The following is a 9,968-nucleotide window of genomic DNA, read 5'->3' as shown; positions in this document are numbered from 1 at the left end:
GGTCTTTTTGGCAACTCGTCCATTTATAGGTATTTTAAAATTTATTCACGAGTATTTGTAGGCGGCGATACAATACGAGCGAGCATACTTCCCGCGAATACTATCTCTCGCTTTTGAGAGACGAAGAACGTATTCAAGATGTAGGTGAAGGTCCTAAGAGTCCGTCCACGTCGAGAGTTAGCACCACCACGACGATCCCTACTTAAATTGACCAACCAGCCGAGCAACCGGGTTACTTTGGCGTATACCGTCCGACAGTCGACGTCTTTCTCGTTTCGGATCTGGTGACCGCGTGTTGAAATTCGGTGTTCGCATCTCCAACGTCGCGAATAGATTCGTTCTTCAAACCGAGTCACCGAGAGAAATTAAAATAGTGCAACGTTGACCATCTAAAAGTTTCAATCAACTAGACGACTTTAACTTAAAACAATTCAACTAAACCACAACTGAAGCTTCCTGGAGAAACGCGAAAAGAGAAAAAGGGAACGGATCAATCGTCGGGAAGGAAGAAGAGACTCGAAACAGTAAATTGAATGTTAATCAAGTATTAATTGCTAGTTTGTTAATAAGTGGATAATAAATTTTAATTTAAAAAAGCTATCGTCAATTGAAATTATGTGCAAAACTCGGGATGAACGTGATGGCAAAATTAAAGGCAAAGATTTTCAGACACAAAATATCTAAATGAAAATATCTAAATGAAAGTGAGGGCTTACACTTTTGAAACGAGCGTGTCTTCCTAAATGGAGATTAATCGAAAAGCAATAGTATCTATTTAAGTGCGAATTGAACACGGGACGGAAAGGAAAACGCTCGAAGGGAGAGAATAAAGAGAAAGCGTACATTGAAAAGCTCGAGAGCAAAAGACCGGATCTATGAAATTGATCGTTTAATCGGAGGATTGAATTATATGACTTATACAAGGCGCAATTTAGAGATTCTTCTCGCGGAGATGGAGAATTAACTCTCGTTATATCCGTCTGCAAAAGTGTTCGGTGAGCACGAGTGGTAAAAGTGGATCAATGTAACTCGTCTATCAAATTCACGCGATAATATCCTCACGATAGTGCTGTCTCTCCCTTCGTCAGCAGATATATACGGTACGCAGTAATGAATTTCGTTCCGGTAAACATATCGCGTCGAACAATGGTGTAACAGATGTAAAACTTTTCGCGCTGACTAGCAGTCGTATCAGCGAAACATAGGAAAGTCTGGAATTTAGCGTATTCTACAAAAAAACTCGTCAATGCCACGGGATTGCAACACCATTCTCTCGCGGTGTTGGCTCTTGGATAGCAACGATATCGCGTTTACGATATTGCGCTCTGGGTGTCGTGATAGGATAGAAAGTCGGATCCGAGCGCTCGGTGAATATAGCACGATGCGAAACGCGCGCGTTCCCGTTGTGTGCGCAGCGCGGTGAGGCCCCTTTACTAACTTCCTCCCGATGTCTCACTTTCGTTTCACGAGTTGTTTGGGCACCGCGGGGAATTACATGTAATTGTCATTGGCTAATAGCTTTCAAAAGGTTCCCGAAATCGGGAAAAGAAACTAAAAGTCAACACTTTTTGAAGGAACACTTCAGTATTTCCTATGTTGATTAAAATCAACAAAGGATCTTCTGTCTCTTTCTTCAAGTTAAATTACGTAAGAAGTTTAATTTAGCGGAAGTTAATCAAATCGTCTTATATAATTTATAGAATACGCGTGATTCTTATATAATTTATAGTACACACGTATAAAAATGTTCTCTCTAGATGCAATTGATTTTAAATTGATATTAAAATTGTGCACTAGTCTCCAAATTATTTTCATTAAAACGTAATTTTAATACTTCTACGTTACTTTTAATATTTTTACGTTATTATATCATTACAATATTAAATCAGATACTAAGCTTATTATAAAATATAATTTATCTTTTATTTTTTTTATTGGTTTCTTTAATATAAGTAGTCGATAAAAGTCGATAAAAAAAGTTATGCTAAATCTTTATTCATCTTTTTTTTTACAATGAAATTGCAGTAAAATTTTCATTGGTTAGCAAAAGGTCATGTTGTTTTGTTTTCTATGTGCTTAAATAAAAGTTTTTGCTTTGTATGAAAAAATGCCTTTCATTTACATTACAAAGGAAGAACGACATGACTTTTTTGCCAACCTAATACTAATTGACTGTATTATTTATGGGATGTAATTAATTTAATGTATCAATACAGGGAGGAATAAAAACTTTTACGAAAGAAACTACAAAAATACGAAAAACTTTACTTTAGTAAAATATTTAAGAATTTCAGTTCTTCTAATATAATTTTTTCATATTTTTATAATTTTTTCCACAGGGAAAGTTCTTTATGTCAGTATGGCAAAATGATTATCGCGCATAAGACATGCATTCTCATTTTATTAAAATATATTAGAGAGAAAAGAAAATATTATCGCTTTAAATAAATATTGTTCATGTTTGTTATCTTCGTTATATTAATAATTCTCTATCCGACTAGACGTTGTAATATCTCAATACTCTACGCAATGCTTTCTCTTTACGCTCCATATCATATTAGCTGCTAGCGAATCGGAATAATTTGACGAGTCGCCTAGAGACGAGACCTAATTTGATTTCTTCATCTCTCAGTGCTCTTTTACATGGCAGCTACATTATTCTTTGTTCTGTTATTAATTCAATATTACAAATTCAATAAAACATTTAATGTCTACAAGAACCGACATTTTAATTTTACAAAAAAAAAAAAATAATAATTAAGCAAATTTTCAATAATAGTATAATAGTATGTATGATGTATTATAACGATATTCGATCAATCTACATATTACAATGTCAGCCAAGTCTCGCTTCTATGAATTATAAATATTTTAATCAATTCAATTTATTACAACTGTGTTGTATTCAATTTATTACAATCGTGTGTAAATTAATATGTAATCGCTTTTTTTCCGAGATGTAAGAATCATGTTATTCAAATGACTTGAACTTTATATCGAGATAAGATACATGCTTGAATTACCTCAGATGGTGACGGAAGGAGAGCAGAAATGTGACGAGTATAAGATCACACTGGATGCAGAGACGCTGGAGACGGCTAGACTGGAGCTCCGCGAGGATGACAACACGAGGGAGCAGGCGCTGGAGCAATTTCGCCACTGGATCGAGAAACATCCTACGATTAAGAAATGTAGGACTGATTCGTTGTTCCTGCTGAGATTTCTCAGGACTAAGAAGTTCAGTCTACCGCTGGCGCAGGAAATGTTGGAACGTTATCTCACTATCAGGCAACTCTATCCTCATTGGTTCCAGAAACTCGATGTTGACGATCCGGATCTCGATGCCATTATTGATAACGGCTATTTGGTACCATTGCCGAAGCGAGATCAGCATGGTCGAAAAGTGATAATGTCGTGTGCAGGTAATGATCCCACGACGTTTGGTAGATTACAGTACATTTTCATGTTTCCAATCGCTGATATATAACTTATTTCATCAAATCATTCAGTTTTTCCTTAATTATGTTGTTCTTGATATTATTAAGTCTCCAATATTTCTGCTTCATGATTGCAGTTAATTGCTGAGCATATTAGATATCTATTTTATTTTTATTGCTTTTCAGGGCGTTTCGACGCTCAAAAATTCACATCGGCACATATGTGCCGGGTGCACAGTCTCGTGGTAGAGACTTTGATGGACGATGAAAAAAGTCAGGTCCACGGTTACACGTACCTCAACGACGAGGCAGGATTGACCATGAGCCATTTCAGCACGTGGTCTTTCACGGATATTCGCAATATGTTGAGGTGCATACAGAATAGCACGCCGATGCGTCACAAGGAGACTCATATCATAAATATTCCCAGCAGCGTGGCAAGGATAATTGAATTCGGCATATCTTTACTAAGCGACAAGTTGAAGTCCCGCATTATGGTAAATATCGCAAAATCATAAATTTCATTATAGTAAATATGACTGCGTGCAAATTTATGTTCGACAAATCACGTTCGTAATGTTTGTAGATACATAGAAATGTACAGGAACTGCAAGAAGCAGTGGATCTGAAGATACTGCCGAAGGAATACGGCGGGGAAGTCCCGCTTTCTGAAATGATCGGTATGGAGGATCCACTTTGCAATTTTTTCGCGTTTCTCGAATAGACTCAAATTCTTTTCTACCTTAACGCAATATTTATCTTTTAGATGAATTTAAAAAGGTGCTAAAACAAAAGAAAGATGAACTCAAGGCCCTCGACGACATGTACATTGAAATATCACCGAAAGATTACCAAGAAGCTAACGAAGAATTTGCCGGAATATGCGGTTCGTTCCGAAAATTAGAGGTCGACTAACAACATTTATCTCTATGATTCTACAATCTTATATTGCCAGCACCTCATTTAAACAGTTATTTTTTGATTATGTGATTACACGTATAAACAATTATTTTACCAAAAAGAACTGTAGAAATATATTATTATGATATAGAAATCGCGAGCAGGTTAAACGATCATACAAACGATTTATAAATGTATTGATAATCTTATTGTTAGTTAACTGATTTTTATTAGTTATTCTTAATTGTTTCTTTCTAAATCTTGGTTACGGTATAAAGGACAAAAAAATTTAATTATGGGTAATATTCAGTAACGTTGTAATACAATCAGATTAAACAAAATAAGAGAATTTATTTTGATATGATAATACCTCGAAATATTATGCGTGAATAGTATCCATTATCTTGTACATAAGTTTTCTTTGTAATAGTTAAGATTCCGTAAAGCATACGAGTTAATACTCGTTCCACTGGTGGTACCAAGTTACCTATGATTTATAAGTCATTATTTTGATTAAGATAAATTGCGACTTGACACGCTCTTATATTTTAAATGATCTATAATTCGTGTTAGATTTCAGGGTAAAAATTTAGTGCGTTTCTTTGTATAATTTTTTATGCCGCACGTTTTGTATTTTCTAATTTTTCAGTTATTTTTCTGAATTTTGACATGGATTGTAGATCATCTAAAATGGATTTTATTATCCCTCGCTGTTGCAATAGAACACATTTATTTACAATTAAAAAATATGCACTCGCTAACGCGTTATTTTAATGAACGAATGTTTTGCATATTCGAGATGTTAGGCAAATATATGACAACGTTAATTTGTAATGTTTGTTATGTTTGTTATGTATGTCTTATAATATTACTTGTTATGTTTAGTGAATAATGAAACTGCGATTTGACAAAATATTTTCCCATGAATTCATAAAGCATAATTATACACAATAATTACCGAGAGATATATTTAGTTTATTATATTGTTGCTCGAATCGCTACTGTAGTTTGTGTTGTTCTTTAATATGCATTGAATGCACAATGTGATTTTGATTTGATTTTTCCAACACGATTATATATATATATATATATATATATATATATATATATACACACACACACACATACATACATACATATGATGATCATGATATTTACGGAAGATAGATGTCAGTTATAGTTTGTGCTGAATTTATATAAAATACATAAGCTTGAATATACTTTATATATTTTGTTTAATGTTTATTAGCTTGACGAAAGAATATGACGTGTGATAAAAATAACAGTTTTATAAGCAATTCAATTTATACTGATGTTATTAAAATTCAATATTGCATTTAAATAAAAAAATATTTTACCTATGACTATTAAGAAATGATATTCTTCAAATATTGAACATATTTATACACATTTTAATTGATCCTCATTATCAACAGTTATTATTTGTTTTAAAAACTCTGTGCTTGCCGGCGCCGTGGTATAAAGACTTCCTGAAATTGAGAAGGCTGCTGTAAAATCAGGTACTACAAATGTCTTTGTGTAATTAAATAATTGTATCTCAATTGCTGTAGATATTATTAGTCAGGTGCATGCTTTATATGTTCATATATATTTGTTTACGCACCAATAAAATTTTGTAGATTATTATCGGACATAATAATTCTGCAATTGTTCCTCTGTTGCACTTTAAATCCTATGGAGCGAAATCGTTCGTCAGTTTCATATAGATTAGCACCCTTTAGTGGACTCAAGTAGGGTTGTCCACTAAAAGGATTAATAAAGTCTGCCCAGTAACCGATCATTTTAAGTTTTGTACATATGTCGGAGGCTGCTAGAACAAACTAATAGAGTAATAATGTATAAATGTACTTTATATATATGTATATAAAAAAATAGAGAAAGAGAGAGATGAGTGTGTGTTCATGTTTAAATCTAATATATATATATATATATATATATATATATATATATATATATAAAATATATAATATATTTAGATTCACAAACAAGTATTATGCAATACATAACTTACATATTTGGCAAGTTTTTCTGTTTCTGCTTCCTTATGCCATCTCATCGACTTGAGATTTGCCTTCTGACTAATAGTTATAATAGTGAGATGTGACATAGTCACGTCTAAGCATCCTGGAAACAATTCCTCTATGCTCTTCCTCAGAAGAATAGGACATTCTTGTGCCACACAGTCCAATGTGGGCCGTATGGCTTTCCAATTTTCTATATTTTTTTTATATCTACTTTCATTGTTTAAAGATTCCATAAATTCTTCTTCGTCATATACATCTTTGACAAATTGAGCTTTAACTTGGGCAGTGGTTGTAGCATCTTGCCAAGCGGGTCCTACGCTTCCAGGAAGATAAAATCTAAAGCCTCTCGGCGTTAGCAGCTCCCAGTTAGAATTGATACCCAAAACGCTGTTGTCAATATCTATTTTTTACAATAAAATCAATAAATAATAAATGTAACTTAACAAATTTATATGTAAAAAGTATACTTTTAATAACTCATATAAAATTTAAAAAAAGCAACTTTAAAGGTTTTGCAGTGGGTGTAAATTCTAGTTATAGGTCAGTTTTTTATAGTTTCACCATGCCATATTTTTTTATATTTAAAAAGAAACAGGTATATAATTAGATAGAGTATTGGATGGAAAGAACAGAGTTCAGCTTTATGACAACAAGAGTAATGACAGCAAGAGGTTATGATGCAATACAACAATGCTGCAATAATTAAGCTAAATGTCACTTATTGCATCACCCAACGAATGTTATATACGAGTAACTGCATCCTTTAACTTTCTTTCCTAATCTAATCATGGTTAAAATTAACTTTACGAAACGCACTACCTATACAGCTTTATAAATCAACATTCGGGGCAACTATAAACAATTACATGTACTCGACTTACACAAGCGACCTTTAACAATTTCGGAAAAAAAATAGCGAATTTATACGCAAGGTATTGACATTTTGTTATTGTGACATTGTCGATAACACGACGAGCGAGCGGAGGTCAAGAGATCACTCACCGTCCAGGGAGTCGCCATTGGACTTGATGATCTTGTAGGAACTCGTGCTTCTGTCGCTGCGACGTGAATAAAGAGCTCGCGGGATCAAAGTGAACAGCAACGGTACGACGTGCCTCCTTCCGTGTTTTACGCAAAGCATCTGGAAGTAGCGTTTTGCAGGTTACATTTGTGAATCGATCGGCTCGGATCAGCTGGGAAGAGAAAGGGCCACCTTTCTCGCTCGATTGAGCCACCACTTGTTACCGTTGCGGACAGCAGTGCATCATTAGTGTACTCAATTTACATAGATGATTTCGATCCACGCAACGAAAACGGTATATTCGCACGGGCGGTTGCGAAAAAAAAAATTATCATCTACTCTTTATTTATAACATATCGCATTGTTTGACGAACCGCTCGCACGGTAGATGCCGCCACCAGTGTGGAAAATCGTGCGATGATTTTGTCCCTTCGGTCGCTAGTGCGCATGCATCGAGAACATCACAGCCTACGATTGGCTGATAGGTGATTGACGCATGCGCACAGGAGACCAGTGAACCAGATCGTCTCCACGACTTCCCCACCACACTGGCCCCACCTGCCGGCCTTTCACGACGAGATTTTCGACCGCTCTTCACCTTCGATCCAACGAGCAAAATTTTGCCGTTTTTCCGTCGAATTGCAAAAATCAGAAGTAAGGCACGTATCTCGTAGTTCCGCGTCAACCAAAACTTTGATTTTTTGGTCGCATCTCTCTGTTCGAAATGTTTATTACCGTTCTGGATGCTCTATTTGTCAACGCGAGCTTTTACGCACACAATAACTTTTTATATACATATATGTATAATGTACATCGATATTTTAACTGAATATTATCTTTTTAATATTGAAAATTATTTCTGAAACAACTTATCGCAAGCGATTCTGTATCGATTAATATTTCAATATCCAGATTTGGAGTTTTATATTTTTAGGAAATGCAGCTCCGAATTCGATATCAGTTCTCGCTGCTTCGGCCATTTTGATCTTTCGAGAATCGCAACATTGCGTATCGATAGATTTCGAATCGCGATCAGTCGCGACAAATGGTGGATCGCCTACCGAGGCTGCTCGCGTTTTTCTCGTGATTTTTTTCGCGTAAAGTCGTCGTGGAGGCGTCTCGCAGAGTCGTTCGTCGTAACGTGAGCAGCGCGCACAATCGCTGTTACACATCGTGTTCGCGATTTTCGTTTCGGCCCGGGAAATCGATCGAAATCATCCTCGCGCACTCCGAACCGTCTTCCCGGTGCGAAAGCGTCGATCGCGCGCGACCGTTAGGTACGTATACATATCGTCATTTCATGATCAGTTCTTTCGTTGATGTATTTATTACTACCGAGAATAACGTACATTTCCAAATCGACCTTGATAATGTTCATGGGAAGTAGGGGAGACCCGGGGCTAGCTGGCACAAGGAGCTAGTTGGCACAAAGGACAACTTGGCATTGCATCCCGGCTGTAAATAATAGAAAATTATCGCAAAATATTGTATTATGTTTACAATGCAAGAGATATTTTGCGATAATTTTTCTATTTCTCTTGTTACAAATACATAAAAACGGAACGTAATGCCAATTGCCAACTTGCGCTCTTCGTGCTGGTTTCTCTCTAACCTGTCTTGTCTAAAATTATACTCGGAGCGTAAGTCGAATGTAGGGGGGTGGGGGGAGGGGTGAGAGGAGCATAAACAAAACTTATTTATAAAAAATAAAATTATATGTTGTTTTAGCCAGATAATTTTAAGATTGCTGTTGAGCAAACTAGAATATAAAAATAATATACTTATATTTGTATTCATAAATATTTATTTTTTTAAAACAAGAGTTTTTTTAAATAATTCAATGTGACAAAAAATATTTTTTAAATTTGAATATGCAAAGGAAAATCAAATTTGAAAAATATTGGAAAACTGTATAATTTATATTTTAATAACAAATAATCTGTAATCTATTGTTATTATTTAAAAAAAAGCTCTTGTTCGAATAAATGGTAATTTGGAGGTTAAAGTTACTTAAGCAGCAAAGTTTTTGAAAATATTTTATTCCTTTATTTCTCTTTAAAAAGAGTAATTGTTTTTATGATAATTTTTAACGTTTGGAAGACGTTTTGTTCAACACTTGAAAAAACACATCTTTTAATACAAATAAATGTTTTTAAAATATTTTTATATTAGAGGAAATATTTTATACCATATCAAAGAACACATTTTTTTTTAAGTAATAAAATAAATGTTTTTTAACGAAATAAAGGAGATTTAATCCATTATTTTTAACATTTTTACAAACAATTTTCAAGAGTTTCAAAAATATTTTTAGAAACAATATTTGCTGCTTAGATAATAATATTTCATACTCGTTTATATTAACTTAAATAATTTGAAAAAATAACATTTCTTTTTTTATCTAAAATAAAGATGAAAAAAATAAGTTCCAGCGATCTAAATAAAACCATTTTTTCACCTAGATAATTTTTTATTGATAATGGCAAATATTGAATTTTGTCTAATCGAAAACAGTTTTGCGAAAAGACGTCTCAATATAAGAAAATAAATCGAAAATTTTTGAAA

At 34.1% G+C, this 9,968-nt stretch overlaps 2 protein-coding genes across 5 annotated transcripts; one reads left to right on the top strand and one right to left on the bottom strand.

Annotated features, from left to right (window-relative positions):
* Window positions 1-223: 223 nt before the first annotated feature.
* On the top strand, window positions 224-5,828 carry LOC105203719 (clavesin-1). Of its 2 annotated transcripts, none has more exons than XM_011172637.3 (5): window positions 224-524; window positions 3,029-3,422; window positions 3,624-3,934; window positions 4,024-4,117; window positions 4,204-5,828. In XM_011172637.3, the coding sequence occupies exons 2-5, from the start codon at window positions 3,029-3,031 to the stop codon at window positions 4,350-4,352; spliced, it is 948 nt and encodes a 315-aa protein (XP_011170939.1). In that variant the 5' UTR covers window positions 224-524; the 3' UTR covers window positions 4,353-5,828. The 2 variants fall into 2 exon arrangements, with proteins under 2 accessions (XP_011170939.1, XP_039307445.1); XM_039451511.1 differs by lacking the exon at window positions 224-524 and adding an exon at window positions 545-1,100.
* LOC105203487 (cobalamin trafficking protein CblD) lies at window positions 4,669-7,864 on the bottom strand. 3 transcript variants are annotated; one of them, XM_011172376.3, is made up of 6 exons: window positions 7,596-7,860; window positions 7,385-7,523; window positions 6,370-6,782; window positions 5,962-6,178; window positions 5,696-5,827; window positions 4,669-4,824 (listed from the first exon to the last, which is right to left on the bottom strand). In XM_011172376.3, the coding sequence occupies exons 2-5, from the start codon at window positions 7,521-7,523 to the stop codon at window positions 5,739-5,741; spliced, it is 858 nt and encodes a 285-aa protein (XP_011170678.1). In that variant the 5' UTR covers window positions 7,596-7,860; the 3' UTR covers window positions 4,669-4,824; window positions 5,696-5,738. The 3 variants fall into 3 exon arrangements, with proteins under 3 accessions (XP_011170678.1, XP_011170755.1, XP_011170618.1); XM_011172453.3 differs by lacking the exon at window positions 4,669-4,824 and having other exon boundaries at window positions 5,556-5,827; window positions 7,628-7,864; XM_011172316.3 differs by lacking the exon at window positions 4,669-4,824 and having other exon boundaries at window positions 5,556-5,827.
* Window positions 7,865-9,968: the final 2,104 nt, after the last annotated feature.

Source organism: Solenopsis invicta, chromosome 7, assembly GCF_016802725.1.
Source record: "Solenopsis invicta isolate M01_SB chromosome 7, UNIL_Sinv_3.0, whole genome shotgun sequence".
Classification (NCBI taxonomy): domain Eukaryota; kingdom Metazoa; phylum Arthropoda; class Insecta; order Hymenoptera; family Formicidae; genus Solenopsis; species Solenopsis invicta.
This window is presented reverse-complemented; position numbering and strand designations above follow the sequence as displayed.

What these genes read in the sequence shown, in the direction of transcription:
- LOC105203719 (XM_011172637.3), top strand. Translation starts at nt 3,029, where the DNA reads ATGGTGACGGAAGGAGAGCAGAAATGTGACGAGTATAAGATCACACTG. An exon ending in AGTGATAATGTCGTGTGCAG is followed by an intron (nt 3,423 to 3,623) that starts GTAATGATCCCA and finishes ATTGCTTTTCAG; the next exon opens with GGCGTTTCGACGCTCAAAAA. An exon ending in CCCGCTTTCTGAAATGATCG is followed by an intron (nt 4,118 to 4,203) that starts GTATGGAGGATC and finishes TTTATCTTTTAG; the next exon opens with ATGAATTTAAAAAGGTGCTA.
- LOC105203487 (XM_011172453.3), bottom strand. Translation starts at nt 7,523, where the DNA reads ATGCTTTGCGTAAAACACGGAAGGAGGCACGTCGTACCGTTGCTGTTC. An exon ending in CAGAAAAACTTGCCAAATAT is followed by an intron (nt 6,179 to 6,369) that starts GTAAGTTATGTA and finishes TTACTCTATTAG; the next exon opens with TTTGTTCTAGCAGCCTCCGA. An exon ending in TAATCTACAAAATTTTATTG is followed by an intron (nt 5,828 to 5,961) that starts GTGCGTAAACAA and finishes TCTCAATTTCAG; the next exon opens with GAAGTCTTTATACCACGGCG.